Source organism: Mercenaria mercenaria, chromosome 14 (genome assembly GCF_021730395.1).
Source record: "Mercenaria mercenaria strain notata chromosome 14, MADL_Memer_1, whole genome shotgun sequence".
Lineage (NCBI taxonomy): Eukaryota > Metazoa > Mollusca > Bivalvia > Venerida > Veneridae > Mercenaria > Mercenaria mercenaria.
The window spans coordinates 38,936,270-38,958,086 of record NC_069374.1 but is presented as its reverse complement, the minus strand read 5'-3'; the positions used below and the strand labels follow the sequence as shown (position 1 = coordinate 38,958,086).

General features: G+C 34.4%; 4 protein-coding genes across 5 annotated transcripts in view; 2 read left to right on the top strand and 2 right to left on the bottom strand.

Annotated features, from left to right (window-relative positions):
* Positions 1-5,123: 5,123 nt before the first annotated feature.
* On the top strand, positions 5,124-7,205 carry LOC123528215 (uncharacterized). The gene is made up of 4 exons (XM_045307944.2): positions 5,124-5,416; positions 5,941-5,967; positions 6,137-6,716; positions 7,070-7,205. Exons 1-4 carry the CDS (start codon positions 5,362-5,364, stop codon positions 7,089-7,091), a joined length of 684 nt encoding a protein of 227 aa, XP_045163879.2. The 5' UTR covers positions 5,124-5,361; the 3' UTR covers positions 7,092-7,205.
* A 1,741-nt stretch (positions 7,206-8,946) lies between these two features.
* LOC123527423 (protein PRRC2C-like) lies at positions 8,947-18,812 on the bottom strand. 2 transcript variants are annotated; one of them, XM_045306862.2, is made up of 2 exons: positions 18,711-18,812; positions 8,947-11,476 (listed from the first exon to the last, which is right to left on the bottom strand). In XM_045306862.2, exon 2 carries the CDS (start codon positions 10,378-10,380, stop codon positions 9,970-9,972), a length of 411 nt encoding a protein of 136 aa, XP_045162797.2. In that variant the 5' UTR covers positions 10,381-11,476; positions 18,711-18,812; the 3' UTR covers positions 8,947-9,969. The 2 variants fall into 2 exon arrangements, with proteins under 2 accessions (XP_045162797.2, XP_053379283.1); XM_053523308.1 differs by lacking the exon at positions 18,711-18,812 and adding an exon at positions 12,378-12,895.
* On the bottom strand, positions 10,465-11,325 carry LOC128546147 (trichohyalin-like). The gene is made up of 3 exons (XM_053522597.1): positions 11,154-11,325; positions 10,767-11,093; positions 10,465-10,730 (listed from the first exon to the last, which is right to left on the bottom strand). Exons 1-3 carry the CDS (start codon positions 11,323-11,325, stop codon positions 10,465-10,467), a joined length of 765 nt encoding a protein of 254 aa, XP_053378572.1.
* The window catches only part of LOC123538414 (uncharacterized), a 28,199-nt gene continuing 24,764 nt past the window's right edge, over positions 18,383-21,817 (top strand). Inside the window, exon 1 of the mRNA XM_053523307.1 lies at positions 18,383-18,530. The gene's annotated coding sequence lies outside the window, so the exon portion shown is untranslated. The remainder of the gene's footprint in view (positions 18,531-21,817) is intronic.

Below are 21,817 nucleotides of genomic sequence, written 5' to 3'. Positions count from 1 at the left end.
TCATTATACATTTCAGTTGACATGCAGAGGAATTTCTTCGGAACGTTCTAGGATCTTCTCTTCTGAGCTCAACTATGAGCTGATCGTAGATGCCAAATTGGCGCCGTCTCTCGGGATGCAGCCAATGTCTTCTCCAGATGCAACGTGCTCTGGCTCCTCTTCTCCGACTAAATCGGCCTCTGATAAACTGGTGAATGTTAAGTTGTTGCTGGAAGACTTCTTGGTTGGCCATAGCAGTCACATACTGCAGCATCAGGCGTTGTATATCTTCCATTTTGACGAAGGAATAACTAATAATCTTGAAAACAGCCTCCTCCTTTATATATGAAATTCATGAAATCACGACAGACATATGTCTACACAAATCTGTTCAGTTACTCAAAACTAACCAAGAAATTTAGATGTGTTATGATTCACGTGGATTCGCATGGCGTAGTTACCCTTCGTAATGATTCGTATATGCAAGCGTATGCCGTTCGTTTTCTGAACGTCTATTAATCGTTACAATTCGCTTTCATACGTCATGAAATTCGGATTCAGTTAGCTACATTAAGTAATTATTCGCTATTATTTCGTACAAGTTAGCAAACTATCGCAAAGATTCGTCATGGGATCGTCCTCGATCGCTTGATATGCAAATTAGCTGATCACGACCTGATAACTTGCGACCTCTAACGCCAGTTGACGACTTTCCGATTGGTTAACGTATTGAAACGAATTTTAACGAATGATAGACGAAACGTTTAATCGCCACAAATTTTTCAACATGTCTAAATTATCCGACGAACAAAACTAATCGCAACGGACGCAAAAGCTCACAAACGCATCCATACGAACACCACCAACGTTGTACAACGTACATATAGTAATGGGAACGAATTTTGCTCAAGTCCTATTCGCAAGTACATGCAAGTTGACGTCGGGAAGTTTTCGCCTGTGTGTGAGGAGGCTTTTAAGATTGATGGACACATAAAGATTTGAACATGTTCTCTAAGTATTACTGTAACACACTGCATCGTTCTTGGTCGGCACGGAATGCATAAACTGTTAAAACTTATTTCATTTAGTATCTAATTAAGAGACCAACGTTGACCTTAGGTGACCGAATCTTTGCTCAAGCGCATCGTTTCGGTGAAGAATACAGCAGTATTTAGCACCAGAATATGTTTCAATTTCGTAATGAGGCATTCTTTGGACGTATGCCGTCGGCAAACTAAAAATCCGCCGGCAATATTCTATGCACTGTTATTTGGACATGCATGGACATACCAGCAATATATCCACATGATTCAATTCATCCTCAGTAACAAAGATTCGAATCCATTTTTGGACACTTGAAAATGACAAAACATACTCATGCTCGGTTCCAGAGGGTGGGTCCAAGAATCCAAACCCCACTTCCCACTGGGAAATCCTAAAAAAAAGGAAAAAAGAGGAAAGAAAATGTTTTTTTCGAAAAGGCATGCTGCTACATACGACCCCGACGTAATTCATATTTATGTATATTATCTCAAAGAAACAAAGAATTTTACCTTCAAGAAAACTTAATTTTATTATTTTCCCCAAATTGAACAGGTGAGCTCATAAAAATGTGAAAATAAGGGGTAACTTGTATATAAAATTGCAGTGGAAAAGGTGTTCTTAAATGCTTCTAAAATGCACCAGAAGGCAGGAAATGAAGCGCTGAATTTCAAAATTTTCCTGGGCAGCATGCCCGGACCCCCGTCTGGTCGGCTACTTTTCTATTTCAGCCTGTTCAACAAAAAGTTATTGACAACCAGGTACTTGTAAACGGCTAACATCCACAAAAAAACATCAAAATATTTAGTGTATAAAGACACATGTTTTCACAGCGTGGGGGGATGGGGACGGTGCTGAGAAATTGGTTGGATCCGCATATGCATACGATTTTCAACACAAAATGCATGATTTGTTAAAACTAATTTCATTTTCTATCTCATTAAGACTCTAACCATGTCCTAAGGTGTCCAAATCTTTGCTCAAGTGCATCGTTTTGGTAATATATACCAGCAATACATCCGCATGGTTTAATTCATCCTCAAGTCGTCTTGGACGCTGTGAGTTACAGCAATAACAAGGATTCGAGCTCATTTTCAGACCTCTAAAATTCTAAAAACAATACGATGCCGTCGCTATCCTAAAAATCCGTCGGCAATGTAATATGTACTTTCTGTGAACAGAGATAAAAGCAATATATCCGTATCGTGCAACGCACCCGGCTCAAGCCCTCATGGAAGTTGTGAATTACAGCAGTAAGAGGGTTTCCACCGAGCGCGTTTCCAGAGACATAAAAAGACAAAAATACTATTTAAAACAGATTTGAAAAATTTTCGACGGCAAATAATGCATTAATTGCTAAAATTGATTTCATATAGTATCTCGATCAACTTCCAACTACTGTGTTACTGCTCTAACTTCCAACAGTAGCAGTAATACTGATGTTGCTGCTAAAACTGCCAACAGTTACTGCAGTAATACTGCTGCTATTGCTACAACTTCCAGCAGTAGTAGCAGTAACACTGCTCTGCCGGTACCCAAAGAGACGATAATTTTGTATGTACTTCACAGATATTTCAGAGTGATTTATGTTGAATATTAGCATAACAAATGGGCGGCTGACCAGCTTTTACACAATACTAACCTTGTGACCATATTCGGTGACCATACTGATAACGTGATTTCTGCATCCAGTCGCGCTTTTACACAATACTAACCTTGTGACCGTATTCGGTGACCACACTGATAACGTGATTTCTGGATCCAGTCGCGCTTTTACACAATACTAACCTTGTGACCGTATTCGATGACTACACTGATAAAGTGATTTCTGGATCCAGTCACGCTTGTACACAATAATAGCCTTGTGACCGTATTCGGTGACTATACTGATAACGTGATTTCTGGATCCAGTCACGCTTGTACACAATACTAACCTAGTGACCATATTCGATGACTATACTGATAAAGTGATTTCTGGATCCAGTCACGCTTGTACACAATACTAACCTAGTGACCATATTCGATGACTATACTGATAAAGTGATTTCTGGATCCAGTCACGCTTGTACACAATACTAACCTAGTGACCATATTCGATGACTATACTGATAACGTTATTTCTGGATCCAGTCACGCTTTTACACAATACTAACCTTGTGACCGTATTCGATGACCATACTGATAACGTTATTTCTGGATCCAGTCACGCTTTTACACAATACTAACCTAGTGACCATATTCGATGACCATACTGATAACGTTATTTCTGGATCCAGTCACGCTTTTACACAATACTAACCTAGTGACCATATTCGATGACCATACTGATAACGTTATTTCTGGATCCAGTCGCGCTTTTACACAATACTAACCTTGTGACCGTATTCGATGACCATACTGATAACGTTATTTCTGGATCCATTCGCGCTTTTACACAATACTAACCGTGTTTTCATATTCGGTGATCATACTGATAAAGTGATTTCTGGATCCAGTCGCGGTCACAAGAAGATATTCTGTTTTTGTCTTAGCATACGTGACTGTTTGTTTATTTGTTTGTTTGTTTTGGGTTTAACGCCGTTTTTTCAACAGTATTTCAGTCATGTAACGGCGGGCAGGTTACCTAACCAGTGTTCCTGGATTCTGTACCAGTACAAACCTGTTCTCCGCAAGTAACTGCCAACTTCCCCACATGAATTATCAGAAGTGGAGGACGAATGATTTCAGACACAATGTCTTTTATTCAGGTTCGTGTAAGTTCCGACAAGCCAGACGAACATCTCTGTCTAAACTATATTAAGAAAAGTTCAAAAGCAAAGTTCCGCATATCCGAGCAATGGCATGCGATATAATTATGCTTATCTTAGATTTGACAATTTCGTTTCATAAAGTTGTAAAAAAGTTTCAACCTTTCCGTGCTGCTTTATATATTTCGCGCGACATTACTGATTCGATGCATACAAGTAATGATTTTATTTTGAGCAGCTGTTTACTGCTACTGCACTTGTGCTTACACATTAGACATTAGATCCTCCATTTTCGTGCGTGGGTGTGCGTGCCTGCCTGCGTGTCTGCGTACGTAAGTATGTGTGTGTGTACGTGCATGGGTGGGGTGTATCTGCGTTCGTAAGTGGATGTATTAAATGTATGAATAAGAGTATCTCTTTATAAAAGCACCAACCTAACATGACAATAACCTCGACAAGATTTATACATCCATATCTAACTGCTTTACAAAACTTTACATGTATTGAAAAAAATGATAAAAATAAATGTTTGTCATCTAACGTTATGCACGCCTTAAGTTCGATAAAAGTTTTTCCAATTAAATGAAACAGTTTATTCAAGATGTTACACATCAACGTGAGAGGAAAGTTCAAATTCATTTGATACACACATTTACATTTGCGGTCGGTGTAGTACATGCACGATAATGCATAAAAATGTATCAAGTCAAAAGTTACATTTTTTTCTTTTTTTTTAAAGGTACTGCAGCCGAGCAATCGTCAACACAAAATGTATTTTGATTTAAAAATTAAAGTACATTACAGTAAAATTCGTTAATAATGTAGCTCTACATACTTCGGGTTCTAAACAAAGAATTAGCATTTTTTCATTCTTCCCTCTCTTTTTGGCTACAATTATTTCGCATATTTACAACCAGTTTGAGTATTTATTAACACAGCGGAAAATATCATTAAATCTACTGTTTGCGATTGTTCGCCTCCCTTTATATCCTTGACAGTTCATGTATTACATTAAAATCATTGCTTTTTAACCATTCTATTCTGCATAATATATTTTTATAACATAGTTTTATATCTCTCCTTTTATACATTAAATCGTTAGCATTTAAGGAACTTTAACTAACATACAAATGATTGTAAGGTGGTAACGACCGCTGCCCCTTACCTTTTTGTGAAAACAACCAATGACTGTTTCTACCTATATAACCGCCTTAGATAATGCCGGGATGGCAGTCCAGAGTCTTCATCTGCCAGTATTTAATGCTGAAAATTAGTCATATAGTAGGATCGGATGACATACTCACGCGATATATTGATGGCCTCCATATTAAAAGGTGTTGTTACACGAGTTATTCAAACAGTTTAAAGCTAGGAAACCTGAACTGAATTTATGTAAGCTATTGGTCGGGAATCGCTTTAAAATATCAAATGTCAAATTTTGCATTCTAATCAATCAGAAACTGGCAACTTGTGACGAAAATCAATCAAAAGACCACAAAATACGTAATCATGTTTACAAGCTTGTCTGAAGAAGCATATAAATAGAAGACAATATTTTCACTAAACGTTCGGACATTCGGCTTGCACGTTCAGCATGAATACCATCTATATACTTACAGCCTTATGCGCTGTTTTCGATATTTCACAAGGTATGTCATTTTATTTTTGTAAAAGGACCTGCTTCTATATATATTGTTACTGTATAACACGCTGTATCTTGACGACGGTAGTTTACTTAGCCTTAATTGTCTTATTTTCTGAAACTTGTATATTCATACATATTTAAAACTTCTTGACAGTTGTGTGAGATGTTGGATCACTTTCCGTTTAACACTATTTGATATTATTGAAGTGTTTTTTTTTTAATTTTAACAGCTCCTGAATTATTCCCTCAGTATATGAAAATTTTAGTTTCTTTCAGGACGTAATCCTCCATTATCTTTTTGATTGAAATATTGTAACAATGAAACTGTTCTTAAAATGTTTGTACTCTTCCTCTTGAGCCAAATTCATTTTAAGAAAAACCTGTCAGGATTGATACAAATATATGTATCAAAATTAAAACAGGTACCCAATTTTCGATTTTTTTCTTGGTCTTACATAAGTTGTAAGCTTGTCTATCCGAACGACAGACAATCTGTCCAATACTTGAATCCATATTTCTGAATTTCAGGTATAAAATATGGAGGTATCATGGCAGGTACGTTTTCGTTTTCTTCTCTTGAGTACATTTGCTTATTGTCATTAGTCTAAATTACACGTAGAACAAGAATTTAGTACTTGCATAAGTAAAGCTTGTTAAAGAAATGTAATGAATACATGAACTATCAGATAACTAGTGAAATGTTAACGTTTAACTGTTTTGCTAGGCGGCGGTGGTGGAATGATGCCATATTCAGGTGGGATGATGGGCCGTGGAATGCGCTATGGCTATGGTAGTTTGGGCGGCGCAATGGGAGGAACCGGCTTTGGAGGAATGCGCGAAATAGGATATGGCAGAACAGGCGGCGTAGGTTACGGTGGAATGAGCAGTATGGGCTATGGTGGGATGAGGTCTGGCGGAATGAGTGGTATGGGACGAATGAGTTTTGGCGGAGTGGATGGGATGGGTGGAGTGGATGGGATGGGCGGAACAGGTGGTATTGGTGGAATGAATAGGATGGGTGGAATGGGTATGATGGGCGGAACAGGTGGTATGGGTGGAATGGGTATGATGGGCGGAATGGGTGGGATGGGTGGTCATATGGGTCATGGTGGGATAGATGGCGGTATGATGAATGGCATTGGTGGAATGACTGGAGGGATGAGCGGCTTTGGAATGAACAGACGAGGACACCACTACAATAAATGCTCATGCAGAAAGCGCTGTTACCCAGCGGAAAGATACGCAGGACGCTGTTGGTGGTGTAAATATCATCACTGTAGGGTCCGATGCTGTAGAAGAATATGGTAGTTTTATTTTTTTATGAAAATAATCCTGATGTATTTTGACCTAAGAAAAGAGCATAAGATTCTGCCAAATTTTAAATTGTAAAAAGCGCTGTTATTTAAAGCATGTAGTCAGAAATGTTGCCTTTAATAGGTAATGTGATTTTCTTCTAAATATAGGTTAAGAACAAGTAATAAAATGGTTGTATATATTGTTGAAATCACAAGTATCTCTTTTCTTAACATGCTTTCGAGTCATGATGATTTATTCCAGATTTTTTTCTATTATTTACAAGTTATGCTTGACAGATGTTTTTATGCATATTACGATGTAAAAGAAATCTCAATTTTTTACACATTGACAATGCTTTCAGGTCCTTCCACCACCAAGGTTAAGGGTATTCGATTCCGGAATGTGCAATGAAAACTAAGTCAACGTGGTTTACATATATGCTCGTTACTGTTCATCGCTTATTTAGTCTCGCTATAATAAACTTATTTCTGCATTCAGCTGTTGTTTTATTATAATTTGGAATTTACATTATCTTACGTTATCTCAATGTTTTATCCTGAAGAATCCAGTACAACTGGTAAGGTTAAGGTTCATTTTATCGGAAAAAGAGTGGGTCTAGATACTTCAGATTTGTGGGTTTGTTATTAAGCAAAAGTTTAAATAAAGTATATACCAATGGAATTGTCTGAAACGAAGCATATTACCAGATAGTCAAACTACGATAACTACACTTTTTATAAGCCGTACGATGACAAATTTGCATTTTTTTTTTAAATCAAGAGCTTCTCCGAAATGCACGCAGAGTCCATTTAATATACTGACAAGACATTTATCTAGATGATGCCAATATTTTTCAAATTTACTTGGTAGTTATATCTCTACAACGCCAGGGAATGTTTCTCTATTTCTTTCGATTCCATATGGATAACTTTTGCCTTTGTTGCAATGTTATTCCGCATTTGTCCTATTATATATAAAGTTTATTTTGTCATCAGTTTTCGCGGCTGCAAAAAAAACTTTCCTAATTTCAGTTTTCAATTTAAAATATTCAAAACATTTCCTTGTATTGTAGACATATAGGATGTACAGCTTCAAAACAAACATCACATTTGTTTAAGTATTAATAAAGTGTAAGATCGATAAAGTGTTATTGTTCCTTCTCTTGAGAGGGAACACTTATGGTTGACATTTCACACTTGACTGAGCAGGTTATGGATACATGGGTACTGTCAAAAGCATCCGATTACCATTTGGGTGCCGCCATCTTGGACTCCTGCATATTCGCTATGCCAATGTGTGTTCATGCGTCTTTACGTAAATCTATTGTGAATTGCATATTATTAACAGCAAGCTGACAAGGAACAATAATTCATATAGAGTATTAACCCGTGCATTGAATAGTTGATACTGTAGAACAGAGATAAATATATGAATATGCATGATCTAAAATAGACTCCTGCCAAATGACCATGCAATGAAATTGTCGCTGGTCGCGTGATGTTTTATAGCATCGAATATATCTGTGCAACTTGCAAATGCTAAAGTTCTGGATTGTAGATGCTTCTTTTCTTTGTTTACCTGTTTAGGTCTTTTTCTAACGTTTCGCAAATGTATATGTGAAATATTTTGTGTGTATATGAGACGATATCAAAATAAGCCACTTTTCCGTTTTGCAAAATTTGAAAAAATGAATATGTCCTACCTTTTTCTTCGAGTGTTTGTTTTAGCATAAACCTTTTTCTATCTTATTCAAGTTGTTTGAAAGCTTAATGTGTCTTCATTTAAGAAGAACCCTTCTCAAAACTCTATTAGGTAATGCATTGTTTCCGTGCTGTAACAGTATTTAAAATAAAATTTTAAATTGTTTAACAAATATCCATCATGTTGTCCCCAGTGCCAACAGAATCTTATAAATCATTATAATAAATTAATAGCCAAAAACTACTAGTCAAATGCACAATAACAAAATTTTGAAAGTGTACGAGTCATAAACTGGAAAGATATATTTAGTGCAAGGTATTTTTTATTCAAATTCATAAAGCCTGGCAAATAATTGTTTGCCTTTTGCTTTCGGTTCAAGATATACCATCAGTTTCAGGAAAAAACACAGCCATTTTATGTATTAAACAGGACTGGCTTATAAAATTAACATCAAACACATCAAACACAACCGGGACGGAAATTACGTTACAGCATGGACCAAGTTTTATTACGTAAAAGACAAATCAAACACATCTATTTAAATTAAACATTTTTATTTAACATTTTGAAACAAATCTCTAATTCAAATATAACAGAACATACGTCAACTTCCACTTGTACTAAGAGTATCGAATTAGTATGGTTTCCACATTATGAAAGGCATTGAATGTTATTAAACATGTTACAGGATGGACATTTTGCGTTACAGGATAGACATATTCGAAAAATCAAAACAATTCATATTATTGATTCGAAACCTAGCTTTTAGATGTAAAAGATGAAATAGTAAACACATAATGTGTTTGTAGAGTTTTATATCAATGTTTGAGGAAACACAATAATACTTAGTGTTTTTTTTCATTCCAATTTGGAATTATGTTACATCATAGACATAAAAGCTCGAAAAGCTCGTTTTATTTTCATAAGACCGGCAATTGCATAATTATAATTAGTAGAACTATATAACTCTTAAAAAATAAAACAAATTAACTAATACAAAATCGAACCTCAAAGAATAAATCGAGAGATTTTTTCTCAATTGCTGTTCAAACAAATATCAATATTGTAAATCAAAACTGTAACTCTAACGAAATATGAGATTTCCTGTTCTAACTCTTGTTCAAATCAAAAGCTTGCATATGAAAACTTCTAATACGAAAATACGAGAACAACCTTTCTCAATATCGTTTAGATAAGAAAATGTTGTCAAATACTCAAAAGTCGGATATTCAAACATGATGTTCACAAAATAACTTCAACTATACAAAGTTTTAATGTAACAACAACAAAATGAGAATGTTATTTCTCAATGAATACTTTTAACCAGTCAAACACAAAACTAACAGTAAATCCGTAACTGTAAAATCTCTTGAGCAATGATTGTACGTCTCGACTTCTTATATAGAATGACCAACAGAGATTGGTATCTCATTCATTCAAAGACTGATTCCCTTGATAGCAGCAATTCATTCAACCTTTCATTGACAACTTTAATCCGTTTCATTCGCATATTTATGCTGATATGTTTTGTTTCAGACTCTTGCTTCAGTTCGTTTTTTTCTACCCTGTTTTTAAAACGACATTGCTTTTAATAGTGTCAACTGAATCATTTACAGTGTAATAAATGTCACAGTCCATTGATTTTTCACTCATTTCGTTTTCTTGTCTTTCATTGATACCATGTGCATTATCCATGGACCTCTTATTTTCACCTTCACCTTCTACAGATTCACTTTCCTCTGATTCTTTATACAGTTCTTTCTCTTGTTCTACATTCATTTCATTCGTATCTCTCATAGTCGTCACAATTCCTTGTTCTATAGGTTCTCTTTCCTCTGATTCTTTGGACAGTTCTTTCTCTTGTTCTACACTCATTGTATTCGTATCTCTCATAGTCGGTACTGTTTCTTGTTCTGTAGATTCACCCTCCTCTGATTCCTTGGATAAATCTTTCTCTTGTTCTACACTCATTTCATTCGTATCTCGCAAAGATGTCACAGTGTCCTGTACTGTAGATTCTCTTTCCTCTGATTCTTTGGATAATTCTTTCTCTTGTCATACACTCATTTCATTCATATCACTAATAGTCGTCATAGGTACTTGTTCTGTAGATTCTCCTTCCTCTGATTCTTTAGATAATTCTTTCTCTTGTTCTACATTCATTTCATCCGTATCACTAATAGTGGTCATAGTTTCTTGTTCTGTAGATTCTCCCTCCTCTGATTCTTTGGATACTCCTTTCTCTTGTTCTACACTCATTTCATTCGTATCACTAATACTCGTCACAGTTTCTTGTTTTGTAGATTGATCTTCCTCTATTTCTTTGGATAATTCTTTCTCTTAGTCTACACTCATACTCATTTCATTCGTATCTCTCATAGTCGTCATAGTTTCTTGTTTTGTGGATTCTCTTTCCTCAGATTCTTTGGGCTGTTCTTTCTCTTGGTCTACACTCATTTTATTTGTATCTCTCATAGTCGTCACAAATTCTTGTTCTGTAGAGTCTCTTTCCTCTGATTCTTTAGATATTTCTTTCTCTTGTTCTACATTCATTTCATCTTCCCTTTCCTCAAACGAAATTTCATACAGTCCATTCTTATTCTTATAGACATAAACTGTCACACCATCTTCCGAGTTCTGTTCTTGTGAGTTCTTCAAGTGGTCTCCAGGAAGGTTTTGACTCTCTACATTGTCATGGCTCGGTTAAAAATAGACTTTGGCTCTTTCCTTGTTCTGCTGTTTACGTGCTTGTTGTTTTTGTCTTGATATTCCTTTCTGATTTTCTACGTGCTCTGGAGAAGACGGAGGTGTGATAATAGTTCTCTGGAACTCTTTTTCCTTTTCCTGTCTTTTCCTTAACACCTTCTTTTCGTTTCGCCATTGCTTTCTGGCATGTCTGCGTTCTCTGTCTGTCATATCTTTCACCAACTTTCTTTAACCACATAGCTTATCATTTTTATATTTTCTGTTTACATTTTGTAAGGTAGGCTTGCCCCTTCGTGGGGCTGGCATCTCTGTTTAAACTAAACTTTCGTTGTCGTTCCGCATTGGACATCTTCCCCATTTTCTGAAAGACAGTGCACTTTATAATCTAAAGTTAAGATGTCATAAAATTCAAAGTTTTCAAGGTAAATGGTAAGATTGACCGCAAGTCACTACAGCCACCTACTAGTTTTTATATAAGATTTTCATCACATAGTTTGACTTATTTTGTAATTAATCTAACACTATTAAGCTTTTCAAATTGTTTTAAAGGATATGTACTCTCAAATACTATTCAATTTTCAAATACTCTTGTCCGTGGTGTAACGAATTCGTCAGGTACCGGTGTTAACCAGTATTTCAATCTCTTATTATCTACAGTTGAATTATAACGATGATTTTGATGGAAGTTTGAATAAAAGAAACTTATTTACATAAATAACACAAAAAGTTTGAAAAAAAATGAATTGTGTCTTTCTTGTCATAATAGTTGTCCATCATGTAACAAAAAATTGATTTATGCACATTTAATCATTTTAGTGTTTCACGATGTTTCCTTTAAGTCCAGACCTGTTTCATAAAAGTAGTGGAAATATATGCGTGAAATAGTTAAGAACAATAAAAGATACAAAAGAAAATAAGATATATACATTTGCTTTTTGTGAAAATTCTTGTCCGTGCTGTAACAATGATTTTTCGTCATGTCACTTATGGACGTTTAAACATTTTAAAACATTTTTTTTTATTATTCCACTGAGTTTATCCACTGGGTTTCATCAAATTAAGACTTTAGTGTATATATACAATAGATATAATATTATATAATAAAGTAACTTAAGCTTTCGTCAAAGTGTCTCTGCTGTAACGTCAAACATTCATACTACATCTCCTAAAATAACAATGTAACCATAAAAGTAATGAGCTTTATAATTTACAAAGGATCTGCTAGACTACAACATAATGTTTACATCAAATTTTACTGTTACCATTTTTTGTGTGCATTTTCTTGCAATGAAAGTGGTCTCTACTGTAACCTGTCTGTTTCACCTGATGTCTCTGCTTGTAACACATGTTTTATCTCTGATGTCCATCATGTAACAAAGAAGTTCCATATGTCCATTTTAACATCTTAGCAATACCAGAATAAACATAAATCCTGTCCGTTTCACTATGAATTATTTTGACAGGGACGAAACTTCAAAATAAACCCAACTGTTAACTTAATTTGAGATTTTCATGATACAATAAAGTAAAATTGTCTGTGATGTAATATTTTCCGTCTATGCTGTAACAAATTCTCGTAACATCATGGACAAGTTACAGCACAGAATATATTAGACTTTTAAACAAGACTATAAGAACTTGTCCCTTCAAAATGGCGGAAAGCATGTCATGTTTATGCAAGAGCTGTAATAATTGTCCCTTTAGGCCGCGGGGCATGTCAGACAAACAGATACTAATCCAATTAGTAACGGTAATAAACAGAAATATGTCAGCATTCGGTTAACTTATTGTCAAACACGTTATTTGACTTTATCATACATTATATAATCATTACAAAAAGATAAGATAAGAAATTTTTTTTTTTTTTTTTTTTTTTTTTTTTTTTAAGAAATTTTTAACAACAATATTATATAGAGGATAATTGTTGGTTTCGGTGTAATATCACGTTATAATTTCACCGAGTGGGCACCAAAAGTGATATTTTCACGAGTGGCGCAGCCACGAGTGAAAATAACAACTTTTGGTGTTCACGAGTGAAATTACCGTGATATTACATCGATACCAACAATTTTTCTGTTTATTTTATGTCTAAAACTCTACTTTTGTTGTGTTTATTTCAATAAAATGTCGAAATTTGCCGGAAATTTTATCAGGAAGCATCGCAAAGATGACGTCATTTTAACGACGTCATCGTCATATTGTTTCCGGCTTTCAGTACGCTCGGTAAACTTTTTGACGTTAATCCGGGTATCAGATTTGATAATTTTCATTGAGTGGCCAGTGAGTTTATCAGGATATAATTCACCGTTATATTTCGATAAACCACCGAAAAAGATAAAATAAAATACTTACAAACAAGAAACATGAAATTTACACCCGACCCAATGGACTTGTTATATTTACATTTACAATATTCAAGTTTAAATATGAACATGTAGTTCTATATGTTAATCAACTTTATGTTATGTTACGTTTTAATGCAATAAATAATTCTAGTTGTGAAAATGGTATTAAATGAATTAAAAAATGGAATATTTTTATTTAAACATGTAATTTAAAATAACTTTATTTTTATTTAATCTGACAAAGTAATGACATTAAACACGGAATTAGATTGACACACATGTCTAATTCTAATTCAGTTTATCCGGTGTCATCAGTACACGTGTACTGTGACGGGCAAAATTTTCCAAATTAGTAAAATCAGTGATAAACGTTTAGGGAAGCAAGAAGACATAAAAATAATTTAAAAATAAACTCATTGAAAGAAAGATTAACTTTTCTAGTTTACTTCAATAACTTAATAAATGTTGTGAGATGATTATAAATATAAGAATAAATCATTCTAAAAGACCATGTAAAGCTTAAAATCTGTCATTTCCTACAGAAATCAATGGGACTCGGGATCAAAATTAGTTACTTATTTCAAACGCTTAGGGAAGCAAGAAGATCATATTTATTTTATTAAAATTATATTGAAAGAAAGTGCAAATATTGCAGATTACTTCAATAACTTAATAAATATTGTCAGATGATGCTTTTGGTCTCATTTGATGTGTTAAAATTTTTCTCTTTCTATATTTCAATAGGCGTAAATTGACCGATAATGGCTAATCGATATACCCGATAACCTGTTTTCAAGGGAGACAATTTCGCCAATAAGCCTGCAAATTGGCTTAGATTTCTGGGTATGATTTTAAAAAACAAAATCGTCATTACGATCTATCTTATTGCACAAAGTCTTGATCATTTGCATTTTACTAAAAATTAACAGCGTTACATTACAGATGCACATAAAATATACGCAGTCAATTACCTACATTTAAATCCACTTTTTGTAATAAATTGAAATAAAAACTACCGGGGACACCGCCATAGCGCTTATGTAGGAATGACTCTTCAAAAGGGAGGTACTAGTCATTTGATGATTTTCAGGGATCAGTTTGTATTTTTTACTTTTTTACAGAACGGACAAAACTGCAAATATTTTATTACAAATTTTGTGGCAAAATAAAAGTAAGAAAGGATTGATTTAATGTATATGTCTCAACATCCATATATCGGGGAGATATCAAATCGAAATTGATGGTATAAATTAATGGCATAGCCAACGTAACTTTTTAGAGAATTCACTCAGAAGTTGAAAATTTTATTTTGAGACACGTTACATCATGGAAAAACTGGGCTTTTGAGTTCTCATGAAAAAATATCTAAGCATGTTAGCTAACTTATTTATGTCTCACATTGTCGGGAAACATCGACACTTTTCATAAGTACTGGGTTTTTTAGCAATTAAATGCCAAAATTAAAGATATGGCTCCTGCACATGAAAAGTGGCATCTTTTGATAATGTCTCATATATATATGTAGGTGCTCGCGTGTGTTAATCACGTGACGAAAACATACAGTGGTCATATTAAACATCTGTTACATGATATGGAAATCAGACTTTCTTAAAAGACAGAATGTTGCATATGCGCTAAAAGGAACTTTTTGCTAAGCTAAATCTTGTGTTATGTAACACTTTAATAAGTGTGAAAGGGGGTGACATTCATTTTGCAAACACAAGGGATGAAGGAGCTTTTGATCCGAAATCAGGAGTACATTATTGTACCAAACCGGGTGCCAAGAAAAGGAGCTATTGGTAAAGCCTATGGTAAGACGCTGCAAACTAGCGAACCCATGACTTCTGGGACATAAACCTGACACTTTACCAATAATGTTTCGAAGCGCTTCATGACTAAAGGATAACATCACATCGCATTCGAATTGTTGAATCTCGTAATTCATTTGTGTAGTAAAGTGTAGTTGTTTGTTGAAGCAGTTTGTTCTTCCTGTGTCGGTTAATAGGGTTTATCCTCAGAAACCTATCAGATGCTGGCCCCCGTGGGCTGCTCTTAAACACTTCTGGGAGCTTTATGTGTGATCATAACTATTGTGTAGGAATAATTCTGCAATTCGCAATTTAGCAAACGTGCTACAAAGTGTTTCATTCAGTAGAATATATATTTTAAAAAAATGTAAAGAGCGCAATCTTAAAAATGCAAACAGTATTTTTATAGCATTGCATACTCTTCTTGGAGGACTATAGGAGTGTTTATTGTATGGCACATCCTCTGTAAATATACTCAAAACTCGATAAGATCCAACTAGATTATGTCAGTTGTTAAAAAAATCTTTGATTTAATCCTTCAGTAATATGCCACATGTTGAAATGTACAGCAGCCTTCAATCTACTGTTGATTAGAAACTGAGTGCAGGTTAGCAAATACTGGAATATTTGTAAAACATAATACGTGAAATTGTGGTCATACATTTTCTTAGTTCAGTATAATGTCAGGATACAGTCAAGCTATTTAGCTATCATTTCACCAGCATATTTATGTCATTTCAAGGCTTTTTCACGAACGGTAATCAAATTATTTACTTATAACGTAAATCTGACAACTGTTATATGGTATGAGAATGAGAGAAAATTGAATACCTACGCACTCTAATAATCATCAAGTTAGTTACCTCCTGAAACGAGAAATTATGAACCCCTACAATGATGTGTTTGAATAGCACGGAACCTTACCCATTAATTTTGGGCACTGAACCTTACCATAACAGTTAAAATTGAGTTTTGTTGAATTTTAAAAGCTCATTTAGCATAAGACAGATGACTTTGGGCAAATATTTAAAACAGAAGGCTAAAGTTTATGATAAAAGTGCCTATAGTCCTGAATAACTCGAGAAAAATACTATTTTAGCAAAATGCACTGAACCTTAACATACGATTTCAGTTAGATTTTACCGCGATTCGAATCCCGTGACCAGCAGTCCTGGAAAACTACAAATACTTTTGTGCTGTTACAAAAACTGGTATGTTCCAAAAAGTGTGTAGCAGGTTTATAGCCTGGTGTTTTTTTCCAGTATTTTTATAAAACACAATGTTTAGGAAAAAACTCACCTTTTCGTGCAGTGACGCCATCTTTGTTGTTTAGGTAAGCCGTTCAGTGCCTCCCCCCCCCCCCCCCCCCCCCAACACACACACACCCCGGTTTTCAACGTGAGCTACAATATCAATTAGAACTAAGTAGGTTTTTAAATGTGTAAAATTCAAGAACAGAACTGACATTTCACAACACAACTGAACTAGGCATCTGAAAGTGGTCAGCTAAGCAAAACTGTAAAAAATATGTACACACTAAAAAGGTCACATGTCCAATTTACCTAGGTTTAGCAGTGAACTAATGCACTATTTTGTAGAAAAAACATTTCTATTACACAATTCTTAAAATTCAGTTTAAAGATTTCCAATGGGCACTAAAATATTATAATTTCTTTAGATATTTACTTCAAATGTATAAAATCATCATCTACTGTATTTAACTTTTATACTACAAAGTTTCAAAGTTTATTTCATTCAACTCTCAGTTCGTACACATATACAAAAACAAGAGACAAATACATTCATTATATACATGAGGGCAACAATAACAACTACTTAAACCAAGAAAAAAAAAAGAACACAGCTATGGAAAATACAGAATAGTACCAAGTGTACTCTCTATCAAACAGTTTGATGCTGCGGTATTTTTTGGCCTTAATTACTAGTCGTATCAGTAGAAAAGTTAAAACAAGAGGGTCTGAACCGATATTTTTAAGGTCGTTTTTTAAATACCAAATATTTCTTTTTTACGTGAAGAGGCTACGGTGGCATAGAGGGGACATAGGAAATATTTTATTTATCACGTGCGCACGTGTTAGCTAACACGTGCGAACGTGTTAATTAACACGTGCTAACTATCACGTTCGCACGTGTTAGCTATCACGTTCGCACGTGGTAGCTAACACGTGCGCACGTGAAAAATAAAATATTTCCTATGTGAACGTGATAGCTATCACGTGCGAACGTGATAAATAAAATATTTCCTACGCGAACGTGATAGCTATCACGTGCGAACGTGTTAGATACCACGTGTGAACGTGATAGCTAACACGTGCGAACGTGATAGTTATCACATGCGCACGTTCGCCTGTGGAAGCTAAAACGTGCGCACGTGATAAGTAAAATATTTCCTATGTCCCCTCTATGCCACCGTAATAGGCGGAATAAAACATAAATTTATTTAGTAAATAGTAGACTTACAAAGTCTGTTGAGATCAAATAGTCTGTAATAATATTAATTTCTTCACACTGACACAAAATTATTTTCTCAGAATTTTTTTTTTTTATTCAATGACTCTATAACGACTGATGCCAGTCTAAGTAAATAGGTGCACTTAGGCTTAGCTATCATTTCACACTGTTTTTTTTTTTGTTGTTGAATTTTTGGGTAGTACCGTAGCCCACAGGTGGCGGTAACGTACCTAGGATACAGTATGGGTCCATGAGCCATATGCACTTAAATTTTCTACAGTTATAATGGCTCATTGTCACAGGAGCAATTTTTTTTTCAAAATGGCTTTCTGTCATTTTTTTCCTAAGAAAACATTATAATTGTAGTAAATTTAAGTGCATATGGCTCATGGATCCATACTGTATCCTAGGTACGTTTCTGCCGCCTGTGCCGTAGCCTATACAGTATTCAATCAGTGTTTTGCTGTAAATAATTCGTCCAATACAATTAAAAGCGCGTCAGAAGTAAATTTAGTGTTTCTGTATTTATTATTCTCGTCTTACAAGAAAAATATATAATATACAAAAATTAATATAATTCTGTTCCAATAAGGGGAAGGAACACTGTGTATTGCATTCACAACAATGCAAGATTATCTGACCTTCCGGCCCTACAAACGTAAACAATTATTGCATGACTAAGTATGCCTATGACCTTGAGACTTGATGAAAGTTAATATATCTGGTTCATTTACTGTGCTCTTGTTTACTGAGACGTGCTCCATATATTAGACTGGATAACAACAGAGAAGTAAATTTATGATATTTATCACAAACAGATTCATTTGTAATTAATATTAGGTATTTCATTTAATGTGCGAGTCATGTTTTAAGATTAATTTAATATAAAACGGTAAATAAGATCTACATGTGTTTTTTTTACATGTCTCTACTTCAAATTTAACTCATAAACCTATAAACTATATCTCACTGTCTACTACATATAAAATCACATCCTTAGTCTAGTCCAACTAAATGTACGCGAATAATTTTTGCACACACGTAAATATCTCTCCTCCACGTACATGTTGAGTAGTGATGTCTTGTTTACAAACTGAAACTGAAAATATCTGTATACATCTCTGTACTCACGACTACAGAACCATGTCAAACTACAGTGAAACCTCTCCATTAAGACCACCTGTGGGACTTCTCTAAAGTGGTCTTAATAGCGGGGTGGTCTTATTAGTGAATTTTAGTATTTTCAACTTTTTCACGTTACTACAGAAGATAATGCGCTACATGAGGAATATGAATAGACATACATGAATAAAATAACACATTTATTTTTATATTAATATATTATTTTATTGTCATAAAATGATTCATTCTTTTATATGAATCTTTATCTTATTAACCATGTTTTTGAAAAAAATCATCTACTTTTTAAACAATCGGTTAACAATTTAGCATGTGACACTTACCTTAAGGAGTGCTGCTAGTGAAGTGGACACCTCTATCGGAACATTGTGATGCAAAAATCAACTTGCTGAACCGTTTCTACACAAATCGTATTAGTAACAGTATTAGTAACAGCAATAATAAGGAGAGCGCAGTTCTACGTATTACAGGGTCATGAATTCGATCCTTGGCAAGGCGTATGTTCTCCGCCGTGATCAAAGACATCGTGCCTGAAATCATTTCTCCTGTATCTCTGATTAATGCGGAGAAGTCGACACTTAGGAAAAACAAATGTTACTACACGCACCGAATCTCTGATTAGGTTAGCTGCCCAGTCAAACATAACAACTGAAAAACAGTTGAAAACGGCACTAAACCCAAAAAGAAAACATGTTTCCTGCTTGTCGATTAAGACTATTTTGATGTTAGATGTTACATTTATCAAAAAATCGAGGCCTTCGAATGGTTTGTCTTTTAATTTATCACTGTTCAGAGTGCAGTTTGTCGTTTAATTTATCACTGTTCAGAGTGCAGATGCGCAGGAAATGAACCACAAGGGCTACAATAGGGTTTTCTTGACAAAATAGATAAAATAAGTAAAGAAAAATAAAGAAATTAAAATGACATTTACTATTGGGTATGGCATGTCAAATGTTGCTAAATTATATATGTATGTTAATATTATTGTATGTTTGTTACCGTTATTCAGTGTCGTGTCATTCATATTCTAAAATTTGCTATTGTTATTGTATAATGTCGTTAGGTATGTTCGATATTCTTATGGTATAAGTACCACACAGTTTTATGGCGTTTTTATTTTTAGCAACATGTAAATAAACAATCGGTACTTAGCACTCTCTTTTAAAACAAAAGGTATAGAAATAAATTCATCAGTTGGCTTGATGGCGCAGTAGGTTGAGTGGACAGGCATGTAATCATTTTGTAGTGATAGTTTTGATGGTTCGAACCTTGCGCCTGTCCACTATTTTTTTTTTCATTTCGCATTCTAATTTACATACTTTTTGTAAGTTTGTTTTTTCTCTGGTTTCTTATTCATTCACGAAAGCGTTAGATCATATTAAAGATGAAGCGTATTTAAACATAATTACGTGTTAACCGTGACATATATGTTAGTGAACAAGTTAGTACTCGTGTTGTTTTTGTTGAATCGTACTGAAAAGAAAGAAGTTAAATTCAACTATGAAGGTTGTTCTCTTGTTCTGGATCGTACATCTAGATGACGCTATGCAACACTGACCAGGCACTTTGCTGATGAAGGCTGTGCGATACGGCCGAAATATACAAGGTAAAAAAATATTATTGTTCTGAGTTACGGGGAAAAAATCATCCTAAATTAAATACAGTTTTAAAAATAACTTTTTACGGGTCTGGGCATTGAACTCCCGACGAAAGAGTATAACACGAATACCGTTACCGCTCGACCAACGAGGAATTACTGTTTGCATCGTAAACGTAGTGTATTGACTTAAATTTATGCTATTGTTTTGTTGGTTTACATATCAAAGCGCGTTGTTGGAAAAGTCGATTATGTCTTTATAGAATACCCAGGGGTAGGGTATAACATGTACAGGGGCATTTTCTTTCTGGTCTCAGTGGTGCCAGTGCGCGAGTAGTGATGTGCGATACCTATAAACGTCATTATTGTTATTCTATATTTCGTTATTGTATCTTTGATATTGTTATTCAATGTCGTGTCATTCATATTCTAAGTCTTACTATTGTTATTGTATATGTCGTTATTCTTATTGTATGTTCAATATTCTTATGTTAAAAGTCATTATTGTTATTCTGTATTTCGTTATTGTTATTCGGTATCTTTGATATTGTTGTTCAATGCCGTATCATTCATATTTGTTATTGTATATGTCGTTATTCTTATTGTATGTTCGATATTCTAATGGTAAAAGTCATTATTGTTATTCTATATTTCGTTATAGTATCTCTGATATTGTTATTCAATGTTGTGTCATTCATATTCTGTAAAAATATTATTGTCCATTACCGTAATGCCCTGAGCATAGATAGTTGACATGTAGCATTGTGTAGTGGTTGACCAAACAAATAATACTGTAGATCACATTTATGATATGAATAATACCAACAGACATAGTGGACATAGTGCCAACATGAGAAATTTGAATTATTCACAAACACAGACACAAATACCTATCCAACAACAAGCACCCCCCTTAATTCAACAAGATCCAAATGAAATGCCCACTTGGGTTCACATTCTACAAGGATTAGAAACAAGGCTGTATGTTAGACTAAATGGAATTGAAGTCCAGTTACAGAGACAGGGGGATTAGTGGCAGAGTTTAGAAGATACAATTAGAGCACAAAATGCAAGAATTAATGTAATAGAAAGTCAGGTGCAAGATACAAATGCTATAAAAATTCAGTGATAAGGGTTGACCAAAAAGTTAGTAAGCTTGATGAAAATGTGAAAACTTATGGAAAACAAATTGGTGGTTACCAAGATAGCATAGAAGTTATAAGTGATTTGTATGAAAACACATCTTTTGAACAAATACAATTAAAACATAAAATAGAGGCCTTACAGAAACCGATGAACAGACTTGAAACAAACATGCAGGAGCTCAAAGAATCTCAATA

Bases quoted from the DNA above. Each gene is read 5' to 3' on its own strand.
- LOC123528215 (XM_045307944.2), top strand. From the start codon at position 5,362: ATGAATACCATCTATATACTTACAGCCTTATGCGCTGTTTTCGATATT. The intron at 5,417-5,940 runs GTATGTCATTTT...TCTGAATTTCAG, and splicing joins TGTTTTCGATATTTCACAAG to GTATAAAATATGGAGGTATC. The intron at 6,717-7,069 runs GTAGTTTTATTT...CAATGCTTTCAG, and splicing joins CGATGCTGTAGAAGAATATG to GTCCTTCCACCACCAAGGTT.
- LOC123527423 (XM_045306862.2), bottom strand. From the start codon at position 10,380: ATGAGTGTAGAACAAGAGAAAGATTTATCCAAGGAATCAGAGGAGGGT.
- LOC128546147 (XM_053522597.1), bottom strand. From the start codon at position 11,325: ATGACAGACAGAGAACGCAGACATGCCAGAAAGCAATGGCGAAACGAA. The intron at 11,094-11,153 runs GTAAACAGCAGA...ATGACAATGTAG, and splicing joins AAGACAAAAACAACAAGCAC to AGAGTCAAAACCTTCCTGGA. The intron at 10,731-10,766 runs GTATGAGTGTAG...AATTATCCAAAG, and splicing joins GAGAGATACGAATGAAATGA to AAATAGAGGAAGATCAATCT.